General features: G+C 41.4%; 1 protein-coding gene across 2 annotated transcripts in view; it reads left to right on the forward strand.

The window, feature by feature from the left end:
• The window catches only part of DYNC2I1 (dynein 2 intermediate chain 1), a 436420-nt gene that overhangs the window by 23671 nt on the left and 390176 nt on the right, over nt 1-22573 (forward strand). Inside the window, exons 2-3 of one of the 2 annotated variants that reach the window (XM_069211168.1) lie at nt 16464-16517; nt 21570-21963. In XM_069211168.1, the coding sequence (XP_069067269.1) occupies nt 16464-16517; nt 21570-21963 (448 nt within the window). The remainder of the gene's footprint in view (nt 1-16463; nt 16518-21569; nt 21964-22573) is intronic. The other variant, XM_069211167.1, reaches the window with a different exon arrangement.

Here is a 22573-nt window from a genome sequence, read left to right on the forward strand (position 1 = left end):
CGCATAAATTCACCAACAGCTTCTGATAGTGGGAGTAGTGAGCTTGGCCCCAGACACCCAGAAGTGCCAGTCTTGGCTTTAGTTCCAGGGGTAGCCTTCTCCAAAGAGCACCTAACCGCCTCCCAGTAGTCTTGTATGTGGGAGCAGCTCCAGATTTTGTGCATGTGTCTTCCAAGCCACATCCCAGGCCTCGAAAAATCATAAAAATGTTACTAGAGCTGCAGGTCGAGTAGATTGAATAATCTACTCAACCTAACTGCAATGTACTTGATCCGGAAATGGATCTCAAATTGTGTGATCCTAGGCAAATATTGCATTTTACAGTCGCCTTTTTGTTCATTCTCCATATGAGTTCAGCATTTCTGCTGTAAAAAAGAAAACCTCTTTTTTCGATTAAAAACACTAAATGTTTGCTCCATGTATAATAAATCTAGCTCACATATAGGGTGCGCATGATCCATGCATGACTTAAATATATTTTGAAATGTTTATAAAGTTGACTTAGTTATATAAATGTTGTGTGTTAGGAAAAATCTGATACCAAAGCCTTTCATTTCACATAGGTCAGACAGTCCACCTTACAAAATTCTGGAACTCTGCAGTCACAAGAAAATGTATTTGTATTGCAAGAAGACAAACTGACTTTTGACCTTTGTCGCCCAAACAGAGCAAATGTGACAAGAATAAGATTTAAAGGCATCTTAATTGCTAATTCAGTTTATGACTGAACAGAATACCTGTTCTTTGTTCACTTGCCAGAAAGGTCGAGTGGAATCTAAAAATAGCTCAACTTCATAAAATAAAACTCGCCATAGCGAGTAGATTTTTCAAACCTTGCATCCTCATAAGCAAATTGCATCAAATGCCCCACCTATCTTACAGAGCAATGTGCGTCTATGGTAAGCCTGGTGTATGATCTCAAGTTTGATTAGGTAGAAACTCTCTTTTATTGCCACCACAGCCAGAAACTCTATATCCTCCCTCCAGTCATCCTCATTTATTTCTCTCAGGTCTTGTTCCCAGTAGTCTTGCAGTCTCAACATGGGGTTGCTTATTTCTCATCACCGTACCATATGTCAGCAAAATCAGTTTCCTGTCAACCCGCCCCTCCAATAGTCTTCCTTCCAGTGGGTGGTCCTCCTGTATCCCCTCTTCCAGAGATACACACTTTCTGTGTGCATTTCTTACCTGCCAATATCTAAGCCACTGTGTCTCTGGCATCTGATATTCCTTCCTTAAGAAGGTTAAGGGAACAACACAATTTTCGTCCCATGTGTTGAGTTCCTTCTGTTCTTGAGCTACACATTCATTTGCAAGTATGGCTTTCTAAAGCAATTTAAGAGATTTTCTTTGTTGTTTAGAGTGAAGTTCCTCAGCGAGTACCCCGTAAAGGCCTGATACCATCTATTTGAAATCTCACCAGCATGTTTTATATTGATGTATTGGCAAATCGGGCAGGTCATTGAGCAATTTCAAAGTTTACTTAATAGACAGTGTTTCAATTGAAGGTAACCCCAAAGTTGGTCTTTTCCCAGGTTAAATTGTGCTTGAAGTTCAGCAAAGGATGACATTCTTAGATCGGTCAAGCGCTGTCTCTGTGATTCTGTGCTGTTTAGGGAACTGTTCTATCCAGGAAAACGGTCCCTGGTCTATACTACAGTCAGTATTGTTTCATATGGGTGCACAGTGTATGACAAAGCCTTTCATGCCAAGTTTTTTTTATGCCTTTCTATCAACATTTTCTCCATTTCTCTGAGCATTGGGTTCAATGGGACCAATGTATTTTTCTTCATATTTCAGTTGATTTTCGTTTTTTTATTATTATTTTATTTATAGGATTTTATGCAACATACAACGCTAAATTCAGCCCGAGACAGGCCTGTAAGTAAGCAAAGAACAAAACCATAACTGTAAACAATAAGTACATTGTGGCAAACAAAATCCTACAGAGCATGGCCAGTGCAGTTGAGTGCAAAGGGTGTAGGATGACCTTGTTGATGGCGGTAGCTAGGGATCCCAAACACAGATGGACAAATTAATCTCCAAGGGGCCTACCCTGCATCTCCCTCCTGTATTTCCCATCCAGCAGTTATCCAGAGGGCCTACCAAGCAAGGGTCCACAATCCCCTCATGCAGGTCTCTCAATGTGGGGGGAAACAACAGTACTCAATGTCATAACTGAGTAAATGCGCCTGTGGAGGGCCCCAAATGTCCCTAGCCCGATACGCCACGGGCGGCATAGCATAATGAAGTTCCAGATGGTCGTTGCAAGATGTATCTTTCAACCAGTCTTGCATCTTGGGTCTGCAACAGCCCCCCCACACACAATAGCTGCCTCTTTGTCAGCAGGTAGGCAAGTGATGAAAGACCCTGGGCCCTGCACAGGATTCCCCTCACGCATCCCAAAAGAGCTATCTTAGGTGACAGATCAAAATTTATTCTGATCATTTGGGGCTGTATTTTGTCCATTCCCTCCCAGTAGTCGCCTATTGACTGGCACAGCCACATGAGATGCGGAAATCCATCCTCAGACAATCTGCAGTGGGCGCAGCATAAGTGTGCTTGAAGGTGAAGTGTAAACAGCTGTTGGGGAGTATGGTACAGACGATGAAGATATTTGAAGTGAAGGAGACGTAACCGCCCATTAGGGGAGAGCTCACCCGTCCGGCCACAGCAATGTGTCCAGTCCACATGTAAGATCTCCTCCCCCCAGTCCAGATCCCATTTCTACCTAGCTTTGGAATGGGACAATGAGTTATTTATTTGGATGTAATAGTATAGATTGGTCACCTTGTGTTGTACTATAGGCACTGTCAGAAACATGGACAATGTAGAAGATACAGGGGTTCCAGGGAAAACATAGGGTATTGTGCCCTACAAATAGCCCTTACAAGATAGTATTTAGAAATATCCAGAGTGGTGGGGTCAGGGTCAGTGACAACTGTCGGGCATGCAAGGAATCGTCCGTCAGGGAACAAATCCACCAGTGTAGTCAGTCCACCATTAGTGTGGTGTTTACAGTGAGGGAAGCCAGCGGGAACAGATTAAGTGACTGCTTGGGAGATTAAAAGGTAGGGGAATGCAGCATCTTCCAGATCCTGGACCAGGCTTTTTGCGCATTGAAGATTGTGTTGATTACGGCGCAGGTGTGCCGAGGGTTCTGGCCCAGCAGTGCCACAAGCGGGAGGGGATGGGCATTGTCATGTTCAGTAGCTATGTGTGCCATGTGTGGAGGAGGTCTGTGCCAATAGTATGCAAAATATGTCTGCACACACATGTAATAGAGTTCAAAGTCTGTCGCGTTGGGCCACCCTCTGGTGTAAGGTAAAGCCAAACTTTCCCAGCTTATGCGCGGTTGGCCTCCTGCCCAGGCAAGGTAAACCAGGCGCGATTTGAGAGTTATAAAACAAATGTGGCATAAGGCATATGGGAATTTTACTGAATAAGTAAAGTAGCTTGGGGGATATGACCATTTTGATCAGTGCGAACCTCCTCATCTGGGAAAGCAGAGGTGTCCTCCAACATGTGTTCCGCTCCTCAGTAAGGGTCATGGTGGTCCCATAATTTGCGCAGATCACAGTATCTTTATCCCGTTGAAGCCAGACTCCAAGGTATTTGACAGGCTGCATCTCCCATATAAGTGGGAAATCCAGTGACCGGGGTATCTTAGTGGGTGTAAGTGGGAATATCATGGACGTATTCCAATTTATAGAGAACCAAGCTAAGATTCTGGGCTGGGGCTGTCAAGTATAGCGTGATTTTGTTGGCATATAGAGATACTGTTAAGTTCCAAGGAGAGAACACCAATCCCCTCTGGCCATGGAATTGCCTTTATGCTAATGCCAAAGGCTCTGAGGCAGGAGCATATAGGAAGAGGGGTAGTGGGCAACCCTGCCTTTTGCCCCGACTGATGGGGAAGGGCTAAGAGAGAAGCCCCCATATGTACCTGGGTCATTGGGGAAGTATACAGCAACCTCACCCAGTTTGTAAACTGATGCTGGATACCCATATGTGCTAGCACCATGAAGAGGTATAGCCACTCCAACTAGTCAAAGGCTTTAGTTGTGTCCAAAAAGATTGCAACTGCCTCCTGCGTAAGGTCAAATTGATGCAGAAGCACAAAAAGAGTGCGCAGTTTATGGACTGTGGAGCTGCCCGTTCCAAAACTCATGTGGGCCCGGAGGACTAGCATGGTAATCAGCAGGGTCGGCCTACTAGCCAACATCTTGGCCAGTATTTTGGTGTTGAGAATTATGAGTGATGGGGTCGGTATGTGTCAGGGCTGTCAGGCTCCTTGCCTTGTTTCACAAGGATCATAAGGATAGATTACCCCATCGAAGTGGGGAGCTCCCCCCGTGGGTGTGCCTCCTTATACACCTGCAATAGCTTAGGAGCCAGTAGGTACACGTAGCATTTATAAAACTCAGCAAGGAAACCATCCCTTCCAGGTGTCAAACATCTAGGAAACCCTGCTATGGCTGACTGGACTTTCTCCAAAGTGAGAGGCTCCTCCAGGAGGCACCTTCGATCTATGCCATCACCACCCGGTTAAAGTATGGCTCATAGCCCTCAGTGCATGGCGTAAGATGAAAGTTATACAAGGCAGTGTAAAAGTCAACTAGTTACATATCCGGCACCTCATTTACTGTAGTACCATCCCCTCTTGTTAAGCATATGATGGCTTGGATATGTCTGTCTGGTCTCAAGAGTATTGTAAGAGTTCAACTCGGCCTCTCCGTCTTACCATAGGCCTGAGCCTGCACATGCTTATACGAGTGTTTGGCCTTCAATTTCACAATGTTTGCAAACTCTGTTCACACCTGATCCCTTCGAGAGTGCCTGCAAATAGCATGGTCTGAAAGTCACCCTCCAAGGACCCTTCAGTCTGCTCAAGACTGGCTCGAAGTGCTCTGCGCATCCCATGCTGTTTTGCTATGCAGATTACCCCTGATATGTGCCTTGAAAGCCACCCACACCACTCCAGGAAACTGCACTGTATCCTTTATTACCCTGAAAATACTGCAGCATTTCAGTTCTCACCTTATCGGCGAACGCCATGTCGAATAAAGCTTGTTGGGAGAGGCAACAGATAACGGCACAATGTTGGGGCGCAGGGGTACACATGGTCAGCATAATCGGAGAATGGTCAAGCAGAGCACGAGGGAGGTGCTCTTTGTCTGTCACCCACCCACTTATATCCGGTGTACCTATCCAGTAGTCTAGGCAAACTTGTGTCCCATGAGCCTTAGAGACCTGTGTGCTCTCCATGCAGGCAGGGAAGCAGGTCCACCACAAGTCTCTTAAAAAGTGTGTGGTAATGATAATAGTGAGGACAGTCGCAGCTGCCTGATGGGCGCGGGGTAGCCGCATTGGAACAATCAAGATGTCTTTCGAGAACCAGGTTAAAGGCCTCGCCTCAAAGTATAGTATGAGGTGCCAAAGCTTGACACTTTGTCCATAAGCTCCTGACGAAGTCAGAATCATCAGTATTAGGGGCTTAAGAATTGATTAGTCCTATATGTTTGCCCTTTAGTATTACCTTCAAGATATTATAATGACTTTGTAGGTGTAGCAAGTGATAATATACACCTCTTCTAAAAACGATAGCTATACCCTGGGCATACGAAGAATAGTTAGAAAAGGATTGATGAACACTCCAACGAGAGGCAAAGTGAGGCTGGGAGTGGGGCGTTAGGTGAGTCTTCTGCAGGAGGCCTTTATCAATGTTGTGATGTTTCAAATATGATAGCACTTGCGCCAATGGAGCACAATTTAAAGCACTTTAATGTTGCAGGAAGAGCCCTGCTGCAATTTAATGTTTTGCCCATCAAATTGTGCACTGTAATCAAGGGCATCATATGACCTGTGAATGCAGCTATTCAGTTTCAAGTGGTGTGCCTGCTGTACAAAATCTCTGAAGCCCCTTCCCCCTCCCACACACCACCCGCCCTAACCTGCCAGTGAATACATCCGATAAAACACAAACAAACTTCGGCAACATAAAGCAAAAACAAAGACTACATATTGGTAGGGTTTATGACCATGGATGGGTTTATCCCGGGGGAGGGGGGGGTGGAGTCCAGAGTACCATCCTATGAGCACCACCGCTGTGGGAGTGAGTGCTTGACAGTTAACATACGAACATGGAAAAAATAAGCAGTCATCCGTAGTACATGTTGGAGGACAACCTCTGTGGGCAAGAGGGGCATGTTGGCCAAGGCCGACTCACCGCCACACAGTACGGCCTGCAAGCATTGGCATCTCATCCCGAGTCGCTATTCTCACTCTCCTGTGTTCGTGCTCCTTTGCCTGGCGTCACACATTCTTCTTTTTAACAGTTTTTTTGACAAAGGGTGCCGCGTTCTGAGGCGTGTTGACGAGATGGGTTTTATCCCAGGTGTGATTTTTGGGCAGGCAGGGTACAGCATAGCTTATGGAATGCCAGCCTGGCGCAAGTTACACTTATTGGGCCCGTACTCAAGGCGCACCTCCAGCACCATGAGGGTAAAATCTGGGAAAATCGAAATATTCAAACCCTCATGAGTAAGGTCCTGTTTTTCTCGAATAAGCCAGAGCAACGTCGGCGTCATTTTAGTTGAAGAGTCGGGCAATTATTGGATGTGGGGGTGCATCGGGCAGGGTCTTGGGGCCCAGGGACCGATGACCCCATTCCACCGCGAAAAAGGGACACAAATAATTTCTTTCAAAATCCGGAAGATTTTGTGTTTTTTCTGTCCTTTTGCTCTAGTTGAGTTCCGTCACATGAACTTTCTTGATATGATATATGCGTGATACATGTGTAACAAAATCCCACGCTGTGTTACAACTGTGAATGGATGAAGTGGATTGCTTCATTTATCTTTTATTTAGCTGAGACTCCATGCAGCATTCAATATAATCAGGTGTCTGTGTCCCGTCATTGACCTCTTCACATTATTGCAGCATTCTCATATCAGAGATTTGTAAACCCCCTCTCATAGTTTTCTAGTGTGTGTATTCTTGCAAGTCTCTCATTATGCCACCGTTCTGATTATACTGGACTCTCAACAAACCAGCGTTGTGTTCATTCAAATCTTTGAATTACAGAGTCTGATAATAAATGGGCTCTTGTTAGGCCATGTGGTTGATCACTACAGGGCTCTTATTATGCTAGCACATTTGCAGCATTGAAGTTTTGCTTACAAAAGAGTTTGCGATATATCTGTATTCTGATTGTACCATTTCTCTCTTTTTATACTTTACTGTATGAGGAAGCATCTTTTGAATTCCTCTCGCAAATTTAGTTTTAAGCATTCACACGATTTCAGAAAATGTTCCTGTGAATAAACCCAGCTTATATTTGTGTTGCAGGGCCTAAATTACCAACTGAGAATCAATGAGCCCTATCACAGTTCAACCTTCTCCTCTTGAGCAAAGTGTTTAATTATTGGATACATTGCTTCATTACTTTGGGCCTTAGTTCTGTTGTTTGCCGTAACTGTGGGCAGATACAAAGTTGTACACGAATGACTATTTTAGGTTTTACAACTAGGTGAAATCTGGAAGGTCTTGTAGCACAGAAGTGTTATGGGCCCAATTTTCCAAGCGATCTACGCAGGCAAGTTTAACTAGTTTTGCACATATAAAAGAATTGACTTCGATGAAGATTTTTTTCGTGGGAGCAAATATACATACATGGTCTAGACTCTAGAAGAAGACTGGAAGTGATAATTCCAGGGTTGTAATGCCCTTTTAGTCTGTGCGTGCCCACAAACTTTCATGTTTAAGGCTATTATCCAGCTCCTCTGCAGCCCATTCCCACCGTAGAAAAAGTCAGAAATGTATTTATGACTAGAGCATGAGCAAAACATTTTCTAGGGTGAGACTGGATCCCTCTTCAATAAAAGGTAAGGGGTGTAGGGATAGGCATTTGGCTGTGGGAAAAATAATTTCCCCCGAGAGAAAAAAAGTTGTATAACAATTACATTTGTCCGTGCTCTGTGGATTTTCACTTTAACAAAGGCACACGTTATTCTTGCAAAAATGTACTTCCCAAATGTTTGCTAGGAATATGGGGCCATATGTACCAAAGTATTTTCCCATTGACACAGAATGGGTAAAACCCTTTGATACATCTGGCCCATGGTTTCTAATTCTGCTTATGTAAACTCTTGTTAGTTCCTGAAAGTCATAAAGCTGCTCAACTTCACGGTCACAGAGCTGCGCTTGCACTCCTGTGTTTTTCTGTAAGAATTTATTTTTTCCATGTTGCCTATAATATTACTCTTAAAGGTCTTACAACAATCTGCCATTAATATTTTGTTTAGAACACTACTGAGCATTACATTTTTTAATTAAATGTGCTTAATGCATAGTAGTATTGAAAACAAAATAATAATAATAATACAATTTCTCTTAAGGCATCATTTACGTAAATTATACTTTACGAGAAACAATATTTATCGTTGACCTTAATACTTGTGTTATAGATTAGCAAAAACATCTGTAACCCTCATCCTTTGTTCAATTTGCAAATATTATCAAGGAGCACTCTGGGAACATTATAAATAGCCCCAAATTGTTAAATGTAAACTCATTCATGTTTTTATATTGGAACCACTCTCTGTAATACAAGTTAATGCAAGCTAAGTTTACAGGTACATTTATCTTCTTAGAGTGCTCACCCGAATAGTAAAGACTCTGCCTTAATGACTATGGGCCTGATTTAGATTTTGGTGAATGGGTTACTCTGTCACAATGGTGACAGATATCCCGTCTACCGAAATTTAAATCCCATAGGAAATAATGGGATTTATATTTTGGCTTACAGATATCCGTCAGCATTGTGACGGAGTAACCCATCCGCTGAAATGCAAATCAGGCCCTTTATAAACAACTTCAGATATCTTATGTATACTGACACGTATTTTGCCAACAGGCAAACTTTTTTCCCACAACCATACTGGTGTATTGCAAAGTGGCAGGCACATGATTTATACTACAGGGGTTGAGCCTACTTCAATAAGCATGAAAACTTGTTGTCCTAGACCTCAAGCAAAACGTCCTGAAGTTGTCCTGGCAAACTCCAGAATGAAGCAGCCCTCTACTCACTTCCCTGCCACCTTTTTAATATGTGTGTGACATCACTAGTGATGCCACTCACACACACCTTTATGACCAAGGCGGGATTCCCCTTCCAGTCACTCCCAGGTCCACACAAGGATTGAGCTAGTGGGCAAACTTCCCACCCCACCACCCAGAATGCTTGCAAAAGTTAGAAAAGTTAAATCTAGTTTAAAAGCATGAAATTCTCACACATTTCTGTGACAGAAATATGTGGAATTTGTGATGACAGCAGAAGTCCCATCATTTGCTTCCACACTCCTACCAAAAAAAGTAGTTCCTCATGTGTGTTAATGGACAGGAAGATGCTGACTGATAATCGTGTGATGTCAGAGTACTTGCAGTATCGCCTTCATATGGTCAAAATTTTGGCCTGTTTCTGTCACAAGCAATTGTCCCTCCCACACGTGGTATACCGTTTTTTCTAGAAGTGATGGAACAATGGATTGATGGAACTTTTGTCATTTGGTAGATGTTTTGGAGTTTACTGTCCCAAAAAGTCAACAAAATGTGTTTCCTTTAATCAGGTGTAGACTTTTGCATGGCATTCTGGGTAATTAGACATGCTGGCATTCAAGCTAGCCCTATTACCGTAGACTGCGTTGGGTCCCTACTCCTTTTTTTTTTTTTTTTCTGGAGTTGGCTGGTGTCCCTGGGTCCTAGCTGACATCAGGCCCAGATATTGCAGACAGCTGCTATGAAAGATCACCCATCAAAATCGTTCTCTGGTATCTAGAATGTGGATGCGTGCTCACATCCACTGAAAACTCTTGCATGTCTGACACCCTCTCACTTTGGAAAACAAGGGGAACATAGACATAGGTCAGTCCTTGGCGGCAACAACTTTCAGTTTAATGAAGACAGGAAGGAATTACCATGTATTGGGAATAAAATTGATAGAAATGTAACTACCATTATGTTCCATGCATTAACCTGGGCAGCCATTCAGAACAAGTAAGGATTAATAGCGATGGAACCCTAAGGATGTGTAGAAGTTACAACTACATGGCGGTGGTATGTTTTGTTACAGCCCAGGATTAATACCTGCAACCAAAAACAGGTATCCTAAACCCACATTTCTCTTTCAATTGCTTTTCAAATTTCTCAGATGACCAGCTCATTGTGCGCACCTTGAACTCAACGAAAACCCATTCATGTCTGATACCCTAATGCTCAAGAGACCTAGAGGAACACAGATCGAGCTTTAGCCTTGACAGGGATGTATTTCTGCATGAGGAGACTGGAGAGAGCTACCATGTTTTGGAAATGCTACATATCTAATAAAAAAGTGTAGCACATTCTACAAGTTACCCACCTAGAAACCTTAAAACCTTAAGGTGAGGATAGGTAGATGTGGAAAGTATATGGTTGTGTTATGTTTTGATGCAGCCCAGGAGTGATACTTGCGACCAAAAGACTGGTGCCCTACACAGGGGTGTGTCTAATTTATTAAAATATCTACCTGTCCATGGGACAAGTTGCTTTTTAAATCTATTTGTCCTGTAACAAAATCTACTTGTCTCTTTGGTGCCATGCAGCACGGTGACAAATTATGGCAGTAATCTCAATATGTAAGAGCTCTGATAATAGCCTCTCTGATTATGCCAGAGTTAAAACTATAGTAGGGCTTGAATACTTTGCAAATGTAATCCCTACTATGGCAATCACCTTATTTTGCCACCTTTCCGCAGATCTACATACTGAGCCTGGAGGAAGCAGTAAGCAGTAGTTCCAGGGCTGGAATGCCTTTTTTAGTGAAATATGTGTTTTTGACCACTGACTTTGTGTTCTATCACTTTGCACCTGAATTAGCTGGTGTTCATCAGTTGCAGGTTACATTTTGTATTCAGTTTAGCTGCCTATTGACTTTATCATAACATTAGACACTGCCATGTTAAAAGCTGATCGTACTTTTTGACATCGTAAACTGTGCTTGTTTTTGTTCTTTTCTCACCAAGGGCTTTCGTTGATAAGGATTTACTCAGACGGCAGGGAACGGCCTTGTTTTGATTTGACATCTTGGGATCGTGGCCAAACCCCAACATGTTATTTTCAAAGCATACCTAAACTAGCCAGCATTTTTGAATATTTCTTCTTGATGGGAGGGGTTTTTCCAGAAAGACCCTTCTCCGGTTCTTCAAGATATAAAAAGACCCAGTGCGACAGTGAGAGGGTGTGAGTGACCTGAGTCAGGATTTTAGACGTTGAATGCCTAATATCTGTCCCGTGAGGGTGGAGATCTCTTTCTCACAGTTGAACTGGGTCATCGTCTTGCTGACATGAGAAAGATGAAAAGCTTGGCAGGCCCTACGGTAATTAATTTTTACTTCATTATTTGCTTTGCAGATTTTTGTCAGCTTGGTCATTACTGAAAGCAAAACACCTTTGAATCTGCAAACTTACTAACTTGCGTGTTTTAAGGATTTTCACAAGCTCTTCTCTCAACTTTTCCCATATTGAGAAAGGTTGGAAATTTACTCCTGACAAGGGCTTTTTCCAGGGTTGGGAATTAAGCGTTTGGAGGGAAAGTGAACTCAACATATTTTCGCATGAGCAAATCTACACATGCACATTTGCTCATGCTAAAATACAGTTCACAAATATTTTCTAGGAGTAAGATTTCCTGGTCTACTTCTGTAAGTTCTTGTGATTTCATGAAAGCCACTACTTCAAAGACATATACCACGGGTGCACCTTTGTGACTTTCTTTAAGAATTGGGCCTCTAATTAGGTCTTGCGTTTACCAAACCATCTTGTTTTTATTAAACTTCTTTTTCTCTATCTATCGGCTGGCTTTACTCGGAGTGATCACATTCTGCTCTTCCACAAGGAGCATTGACACACAAAGTAGTTTTGTTCAGTTCCAGGAACTACTGTGGCAATCAGTGGCGTAACGAAACTGGAGGGAGCCTCTCTGCAAAGAACACGGAGGGGCCCCCCTCCAGACTCACTCAGTGCAGGTGCTGTGCTGAGAGGGGCCCCTGAAGGGTTCCCTGGCACTTCAGGGACCTCTGTTACGCCAGTGGTGGCAATGTTTGCTTTTGAGACCCAAAAACTTTTTTTGCTTTTTGCCAGTGTTAGTTACAATGATAACGGCCTGACAGCTCCCACAACAGTAAAGTGTTACAAAAGCCATGTCAAAACGCCTTGATAAACGGAAAGACTCACAGCAAAGTTGGATCGGTTGGCTTTGCCAGGTCTTGTTTATTTTCATGCTTCCCTTAATCTTGTTGAAAATGGTTACACTGATTTTCCATTAGGATTTCTTTTGGGAAATACTAGCATGCATCAACACATTTTACTAAAATGATGCTTCAAAGAAATAGCACCTAAAACTTTGTAGCAAAATGTTTTTTTTCCTACATGCAATTTTTCTGAATATTTTATTTTTGAAAGCAAAGAATCATCACTCTTGCTTACAAGCTTCTGCAACCATTTGCATCTAGTCAGAGAGCATTCTGAGAGCTTATTATACTTAGCCTCATATTGTTAAACTTTTGAAACGTGTATACACGTTTTTTACATTTTTTTTTTCTGGAACCACTGTCAGTAGTGCAGTGTGACTTTAACACGTTTATTTACAGCGCTCACCCTAATAATAAAGGCTTTTCAATAATTAACCATAAATATGTGTTCGAACAACATTAACATATGGGCACACATATTACTTCAACTGCTGACAGTTCCCTTCTGTGTAAACTGGCAGCCAAAGGGTTTGTGCTGCAGGGGGTTGGTACTACTAGTCCCAAGGACAAAATAAACATGAAAATCTGTTGCCCTTGACCCCAAACAATATGTCCTGGGCGTTGGGCTGTATGAATTCCACATCTCTGCCTATGCTGGGGTTTTATTTTCAGTTGTTTTCCAGATATCCCAACTGCATTGCACCCAGTTTATCACTTGTGACACCTGAGCCTTTAGAAAACACATATGCATTCAGCATGCCCAGAAGAACACAGGTGGTGGTCAAGCCGAGCAAGGGCTATGTTAGTGCATGAGGGAGTCTGAAGGGAAATACTATGAAATCTAATAAATATCATGTTCAGCATGTTACACATGCTAGACTGTCAGGGCAATGGAGGTCTCTTTTCAAACGTAGATCCCTTAGGTCGTACAGAATTTCCATCTAGGCCTGGGTTTAATATCTTTCATCAAATGAACAGGGCACCATAAACAGCGATTTTGCCACAATTTAGTGATATTTGCTAATATTACATAGCTGATTGTGCAGACTACATCCCTTACGAAAACCCACACATATTTGGTATTGTCAGTTTTTAGATATTCATGACATTATTTAGTTGGTTAGCGTTCCGGAATTTGTTTTTCCTTGAGAATGTAATAGCAGATTGAGTAAGCCTGATTAAAAATGCTGAGATTTTTTAAAAATTTTATCTTCAGGTTACAAGGAGAAATTGATGTGGGGCTTTCATAGACTTAAATTGGTGAGAAAAACTAAATATAGATTGATTTAGAGTTTGGTGGACAGACTATTCCATCACAAATGTGACGGATATCCCGTCCGCCGTGTTGTGATGTCCATTTGATATAATGGACTCGTAATACGGCGGATGGGATATCCATCACATTTGTGACAGGGTAACCCCATCCCACACAGGGCTCGAAAAGTCTTATTTGATCAGTTTGAGCTATTTTTAATACTTACTCCTCTGGCGAGTTGACACCAAACAGGTGTTCTGTTCAGTTGAAAAGTGGAGGGGCAATAAAAGATGCCTTTAAATCTTTGTCTTATGTCACATTTGCTCTGTGTTCACAGACAGAGGTCAGAAGTGAGTTTTTCTTATAATTAATTTTCCTTCTGACTGCAGAGTTCCAGGATTTTGTAAGATGAACTGTGTGATCTGCTGCTTAGAATGTAAAATAAAAGGGTATAAGGTGTCAGGTTTTTCCTAACACACAACATTTAAATGACTAAGTCAACTGTGCAAACATTTCAAAATATATTTCACTAGTTGTGAAAGCACTTTTTTTATATTTCTGTATGATGAAAAAATATTTTACTAGGATGAAAACAAATCAGAATACTTTACATGTTGATGTGCAAAGGATATGTTTTCTGAAACACAATTTTCACAGATTGTTAATACACTATATAGTTTTATCAGTTAATCTGCAAGTTAGTGGAGAAGTTTTTGGACATTCCTTGGAAAGTTACTGTGTGTAGGTGACAATACGTTACCACATCATGGTTTAGTAATATATTAATTAAAATTGAGTGTTTCAAACAAACTGAGAGTTACTCCTGCCCTGGTGGCAATGTTGTTAGTAAACTTAAAGAAGTCCTAGGTTATGTGGGCTAGATCTCATGGGTATGTGGGCTAGATTCCTGCGATCCATGCAGCAAACTTTAGTCTACTTAAGCAAACAAAAGAGTTTTTTTTGTACTGCAGAAACGCTGAGCTCACGTATTTGAAGGTGCAATTATATGTGAAAATTAAGAAAAAGGCGACTCTGTAAACTATTTTCCTAGGGTCACACAATTTGAGACCAGTTTCCGGGTCAAGTACATTACAGTTAGGTCGAGTAGATTATTTAAGTTACTCGACCTGCAGTTCTAGTAACATTTTAATGATTTTTCAAGCCCTGCGCCAAACTCTAAATCAGGCCCACAGTTTGTTTGGATGCATAAAGAGGCCAAAGAGGTAGACATGTTTAAATAACGTAACACAGATTTTTTTTTTTTAAAAGAGCTGTCACTCAGAGTTGTGGAAACAATCCAGCAGTGAAAGGGTTACGCTTGATGCCTTTTGAGCAGATCTTCAGTGCTGTGGAGAGAGCTGCTGCTCTTGTGGTGATCCCTTCACAGCCCAAAGAACTTTTGTTAGGCATGCAGTTTCTCAAAACAGGGATGGCTAATGGACCATGGGACTGTCTCCGTGGTCTAGTAGGCGACCCAAAGTCAGACCCAGACCAGTGGCCAAACTGAGGGCTACACCTCAATTTCTCTATTTGTCTTGTGTATAGCCTGCAGCCCTTTCCAGTAGCAGTCCCTATTTCCCAAGCTGTGACAGCCTCCAGCCAGTGTAAGCCTCTGCTCCCAGAAATGCACTGTCCTCCAGGTGTCTACATATCTGATTTGAGTCCTCAAGCAACCCCACCATTGTACTTTCTTTTGTCACTTCCCCATTATTTTCTTTCATCTGCACCTCTACACCTCTCCTTATCACCAAACTGTGAGTGTCCACATCCCAGGCCACCTAGAAACCATAGGTTAGCAGCTATACTCAGATGCTTCATCATATTCATTCTCACCTTAGCCTCCATAATTGATTCTACTGCATAATTCTGGTACCCACATAGTCGTTAATTTATCAATCCTGTTTCCATTTTCTGCACTGTAACTCTTCATATCTTCCTTTGCCACTTTGAAGCTAGTCACCGCTATTTTCTTCTTTAAGCCTGCCATTTTGTTTTTTAATGTGTTCCCACTTTCAATAGAAGGCCTTGAGAAAAGCTAGGAGGATTCTCTGCCCTTTCAGTGAGGGCACTCGGCTCTTCTTTTCTTGAGTTTTTCTTCTGTTGATGTGGAGCTCCAAGATGTGAAAAAGTATTATTGTCTCGATAATCAGGACTTCATTTTTGCTAAATCTCTTCTTTATTCTTTTCCATTATTTTAACGATCTCAGGTGCTTGCCCTATGCTGTACTGTGGTAGCACTTGAATTCTGTGGTATTAGGCGGTCGGTTCCTTTCTGCCACAAGGAGCACCCTCACATATTCTGCCTCGCTGATTCTGAGAAGGGGCTGATATCACGGTGTTGCATAGTCCCAACTCCACCCTGCTCCCCACCATGCAGACTTCAGCCTTCACTGTGACTTGCTCTTTGGCGTCTGCCCTACACCCCCTGCAGCTCCACTCTTTCAGTCCAATATCCACACTTGTCTTACTGCCATATCAAGAACGAAGATAATTCTCAGCTCAAGGCTTAGCAAGTTGTTTCTGCCATCCTGGTTGTGTGTTCAAACCGCCAATTCTCTGCTGTCAGCGGGGAATGAGCGCTAATCAAGGCTCTTTGGACTATCTGTCAGAACTTTAGCCTGTGGGAGCTCTAGCTCTGTTTTTATAATGTATTATGTGGCATAGAGACTGGCCAGTATATGTGTTCTCCCCAAGGAGCGCTGAAAATAGGCTGTTTCCGACCTATTCACCCCTCCCCTACCACTCCAGACAGATTGATAAATTTAGGGTATTTTCTTGAAAGTTACTGTGCATCATTGTTTTTTAGGTGACCAGATGCCCTATTTGTGTGATCTTAAATGTTTGTTTAAAATGTGAGCATTTCACCAGTTTGACCTCTGTGTCCTAGTATACACCTAAATCGTGTGCTTTTCTTTTGTCAGAAAAAATCTAAGGAAGATACATGGACAACAGAGGAGTTAAAAAAACACATAATGGTAGGTTGGTAGTTTTTGCTTCTTTTCTTCACATTGGCAATCACAGGTTAGAATCAGCGGGTGAAAATTATTTATCCATACTCTGTTAACGTCAGTGGATTGGCCTATATTTCCTTCACATTGCACTTACTCTGAGGTGTCATTTCGCAATCTTTTCAAATCTTCTGCTGCATGATCTTACGTAGAAAGTACAACCTACCTCAGCATTTACTATACACTAGTTTTTAAGGGTCAACAATGATTCTCTGTTGAGTTTTGAAGAGATTCTTAGAGCTCTGGACGTTTTTACTATTATTTAACACTACTAGACTAGTGTGAGCTCGGTCAAGGGACTAGGAACCAAAAAATGTAATACTGACAAAAACGAAACTTTGTGGTGGAGGTATTTTTATTATGGGCTCTAGATTAATGCATAGGTGTGTTAGGAATTTGGGCACCAATAGATGAATAGCGGGAATGAGAACCTTTAGAAATCGATGTACAGGGCAGCTTTGGGGTGAACAATAAACAGGGTTAGACTATTTGAGATCCAGGAGAAAAAGAGGACATAAGCTTGGATGACAGATGGGCTTGTTTCCGAGGGAGGATGGTGAAATAGGAGGGCACTACTTCAGTTGTGGGGAAATTGGGACACTGGAAACTGTGAAAGAAACTTGGATCAAGACAAGCTGGCAGTCGAAGGATGAGAGTTTCACTTCAAGATGTGTAAGGGAAGAAGAGTCAGACTTCACACAGAAGATGCTGGTGTCCTGATTAAATAGTGTAATTAAATGAAGTGATGCACTGTTACTCATATGAAGGTAAGCTTATTGTAATTGAAGTCAGTCATAATATTGTGAAAAGATTAGAGACGACCCAGGCATAACTATTGAAAAGCACTCTAATGATGGTTTGGAGACTTGCACTGAGGGACGAGGTAGATGAGTACAGCAACAGGTTGGTTAGGGGGCAAAAGGGGATAAATAGAATTGGTGATGAGTAAAAGGCTGCACTCATTTCTTTTTTTTTTTTTTTTAGAAAGGATTTGCAGAAACAAAGAAAATGCATGACTTTAGTGAACATCGATTTTAGCTAAGTGGAAGCGGGCCTGGACCAATGCAGAATCTTGTAAAAGCAGGGTTATGAGTATCCAGGCTCCCCACAGACACACAAAAGGGTTGGGCTAACAGGCAAGATCGCCATTGTGATGATGTTAATGATGTATTTAATGACTATTTCTCCAAGAGTTATATATACTAATATTATAATAGATTAGTGTAATAATATGTGCCCCTGTACTCTAGATATTGATCAGTGTACATGTAATTGCTCTAATGCACATTGTACCATGTCTGAGTTCAATTAAGAAAAATGCAAATAAAGGTTACTAGAAAAAAGAGTAGGGTGAATTATAGAAGGATGAAACTGGCAAAGGAAGGAGTGGTATGACATCAGTAATAAAACTGATGTGCAAGATGTTGGAAAGTACATCGATCAATAAGGCTTATGATAGGGGTCCACTGAGAAAGGAGAGAAGAGTCTGATGAGAAAGGCTTCCACAGTGCCCCCTTTTTTGGTCCTGCTGAGCACGTTACTACCATCACAGTTTGGGTAGATGAGAGGAAGATGGTTGAACAGAATTCTTAACCCTTACCACGCATGATGGCACTTAAATGTTTTACGAGAACATACACATTTTTTCTGAAATCCAAAATGTATATTGTACTGTTTAATACCGATTCTGAACTTATTCAGTTGAAAGTTGAGGCTAAGATTGATTGAATATATCTTTTAAAATATTTGCCGGAAACTCCTGTAAATTGACTCAAGGTCCTCCCAGCTGACACACACACACCACTAGCTTGAATTTTTCAGACTTATGGGCTGCTGTAGGTTGCTCTCAATAAATCAGAAGCTGACTTTCAGCAGAATCAAGACTTGTGATTGAGTGATATGTTTTGCATTAGCCATCAAGTGCAGCTTATGGCAAGATGCATTTCATAATAAAAAACATTGATGGGTACAGAAATTAAAGTAAAGCCTATTTTTATTTCACAATGCTGTGGCTAGGGCAGTGATGGCAAAGGTTTTAAAGACTGAACAATGGAGAAGATGCATTCCCTGTAATAGCATTCAGATCATATGAGTACAGTGCTGCTTATTGTGTAGTGAGAGATTTTTGTTTCAGAATCTTGGTACCAGTTAAAGCTGTGGTTATACAGATTTCATGGGGAAGGTCACACTATTTTTTTGACACATCCTCCCCTTAGCCAAGAACACATCCCCAAATAATATGATTATCGATAAATAAAACTACACAACTTTGACTCCTGTCTCCTCCTCAATCATCTACCCACTCCTTTCCATTCTCCCTTTTTCCTGAACTGCAGACCAACCTTCTCTCAAAGGTGCCCTTAATGCCAATCCACGCAATCTACATGGACTTCTCATCAATGGCAAATAAAGAACATTACCCTTGGCTGTCTTTCCTCGTTGGCCATGATTCTCTCCAGATTGTACACCATTGTTTGAAGATATTACTCATCCCCTTGCTTTCTCAGACCTGATGGAAGATGTGCAAACATTAGCAGTGTTCAAAAGCTTTTTTTTCTGGTTTGTAAAACCATCTGCAAAGAGCTCAGTATCATATCTTGATTGCCGAAACCTCTTCCTCTCTCAATTCTCGTTATTCAGAACTGCACTCTTTTACCATCCAAATAAAGCACTTCTTTACCTCTCCCTTGATTCTTTTTCTGTTGTACATGGACCCAGGGCATTATCCTTCAAAAATTGCCTCGTTAGTGGAGATTTCAAAATTTGGCTTTACTCAGCCAGTCCTTTTGGTACGCACAAGTTCTCCTGTGTTAATTCTGCACTTGATTGCTCTAACCTGACTACCTCATCCTCACTCAAGAAAGAACGCTGTCCTAGCATTGTAATCTTTAGAGCAAAACAATTTTATTTGCCTCTGGATCCTGATGAGAACTTTTCCTCAGAAGTTTATTTATTGCCTGACCGGAGGCAAATTAAATAACGTCCACCCCTCTGAACTGAGACTTTCCTCACAACAAAGTCCAACATTTTTCCTTCTTCATTCAAACATCTCCTTAATCACCCAGATTTCGATTTCTTGGTAGACAAGTCATATGACCTCTCCACCTCACAATTCAAACCTGCCTTTTTCTGAAGGGCTGCATATCTGCAGCTCTTCTGAGGTCAATTAAATATCAACTGTTCAAATCCCAATTTGCTTAACCAGAACCTAGCACCCATTAAACAGAACATCTGCAGCTTGGAAACAGGATGATGTCTGTTTTTGGTTGTGTCCCACTTCACCACTCAAATGGCAGATCTTGCCAAGTGCAAGAGAATTTGGCCTTCAACAAAAAATTCTTCATGTCCTCTAAAATTTCCAAAGCCATCCGCAAACCACACCATTGTGGAAAAATCCCTTACCTTGGTAGCGACAGACATACTGCCCTTAGATCGTAAGAACTCTTTACCATTCTGAGTAACATGTTCTTGGACAAGGGATTTAACAAACATTCATTATGGATTGTATCACTGTGGTTCAAGCCTATATCTCCAATGAATTTAAACATTTCTTTCCATCAGGCAATACACATATGAAAATGGCTCATTTACTCTCTCACCCAATGTGTACGCCAGTACTTTATGCTGCATCTGATGAGATTGCTTTGTGGGGGAAATATTTTATCCCACTCTCAATTCTGTCTTAGTGACACTATTGCTCACGAGTCCTTCTATGAAATCACTCAGAGCTAGGATATTTTGAAGAGTTGGAAGGCCATTTGCAGAGCGAAATTTAATGGTTCTAAGCAGATCATGTTTTTTTCATGACAATTTTCTGATCTGTTCTCCAACCATAGCACCTGACACAGCTTATTCTTTTCGGACTCTATGCCTCCTTCACTAAATATATTACAAAATGTGTGTTCATCTGGATTCCTACCTAAGCATAATGAGTTCAACCAACTCTATGACTAAAAATGCTTTCTTTTTACTTTACCAGCTCAAACGCCCCCTCCGTTTCAATACCAAATAACTGCCTCATACTGTGGGTTGGTCTCTCAGTTCAAAGCTGTAATAGGTCAAAGCTTCCTGTACTGACCCACCGGAATACCTGATGACGTGAGTGCAGTGCGTGTAAAATGGATTTGGGAGATGGATTGCTGGTGATCTCTGCTCTCCTATCCTAGAGCCTCCACTTGCTACCTGTGTGGGTTGGAGTTCAATTTTAAAATACTGGCCCTCCCCTACAAGTTCCTGGCCAGTCTTCATTTCACTTACCTTTCCTGAAATATTATCCCACTGACAGTTGCTCCCCCTTGCCTTCCTCCAGTGACCTGTTCCTGTTTGTTCCCATCTCAGATTTTGCAAGAATAGCAGCTTATTGCTTCTCTGCTGTTGGATTGATGCTATGGAAACTGTTTACCCTTCTCATAATAATTCTCGCTGAGAAATTGAAAGGTTCATAAGTACCCTGAAATATATCATATACTGGTAAATAAAATCCTCTGTCTTGCTTATTTCTTTTTTGGTCATGCATGCAGACTGTGAGCTTTTCAGTATGTGTGCTCTGAGTTTTCATAAAAAAGTATAATAAGTTGTTTTGACCTGTATTAACCCTTGTCCTTCATGGCTTCCTTACATACACCTGTCACTCTACTATCGTCAGCTCAGCCATGGCCATGCTGTTATATCTTTTTTAACCGACTCATTGTGAAACTTAGTGGGGAGGTGTCCAAGCAATGCCAGATGGATTTTAGATTGGGTGTGTGGTTATTACAGTGTGTATATGATTATTATTTCCCTAACAAGGCACATTCTTGGATTTTAAGTCTATGTGGAAATAGCTTCAGTGGCAGAAATACATCTTTATGCCAGCAACTGGAAAGGTCCTAAAGAACATAAGTGGCATTTTGATTTGCAAAATTGTTCCATAATTTGTATATAGGAAATGCTGAGAACTGAAACCAGACAGCTATGAATTAATGACATGATGCTTTCTTTAACACTCATTTATTTTCATGTTTGCATACATTTGTGTAGCCTGGAAATTCAGATGCGCATCTTGAAGAGAAGAGGTTGAAAGAAAGAAGACATCGCCGGGAAGGCAGTGCTAGCAGGACAAAAGTTGACCGAGAGAAGAGAGAAAAAGATATTCATAAAACCACTGACAAAGACAATGAGAGACAAAGAGAGAAATATAAAGAGAAGAGTAAAGACGGTCAGAGAGAGAGAGATGGAAGAAAGGGGAAAGACTGGGGAACGGCGAGAGACCTCAATCAAGAAAAAGGTCAAGAGCAGGAGAAACAAATGGAGAATGAATCAGAAAAGAAATCAGAGCAAAGGGATATATATGCAGAGTATGAACATAGTGCAAAAATATATGGCTACAAGGATGAAGAAGTATTTCGTACAAGACAAATCAGAGAGGCATCAGGTACGTTGATTTCTTCGTAGATTTCACAGCTGCCTGCCAAACATACCAAAATCGTTTTCTAAGACCTGGCAGTATTCTACTAAGACCCTTCTATCAGTTCCCATCAAAAAGCGTCTACTATGAGCAGTATGTTTCTCTAACCACTATGAAATTAGTATGCATGTGTCAAAATCCTTGGTTTTTAATTGCATTTGCCTCAGAAAGTAGAGATTTCTGTTTGATAAGGTGAGAGATACACCCCTATGTAGACCTTTGTGTCTCCATGACAAAATTGCCTGTAGATTTTGTTGACCATCTATACTTTTTTTAAATAACACTTTCTCCTTTTAAACAGTCAAACACATGATGTTAGTGACTACCAAAACAGGTTCAGCTACAGTTTTCATGAATATTATAAAATGCCTAGTTTTTAGTTTAATAGTTTCTTAGTTCATTCATGGTTGTGCTGCATCCTGTCCTTTAAAGTCTCCTGTTTAGGCATCACATATTTCTACATTACCTAGATGTGTAGACAGTAGTTTTTGTTACAGATGCTGTAATGTAGGTATGTGATTACTACAATTACTACGGTTCAAAATTCAGAAAATATTGCTTGCAATAGGCTTTTGAA

Source organism: Pleurodeles waltl, chromosome 10, assembly GCF_031143425.1.
Source record: "Pleurodeles waltl isolate 20211129_DDA chromosome 10, aPleWal1.hap1.20221129, whole genome shotgun sequence".
Classification (NCBI taxonomy): Eukaryota; Metazoa; Chordata; class Amphibia; order Caudata; family Salamandridae; genus Pleurodeles; species Pleurodeles waltl.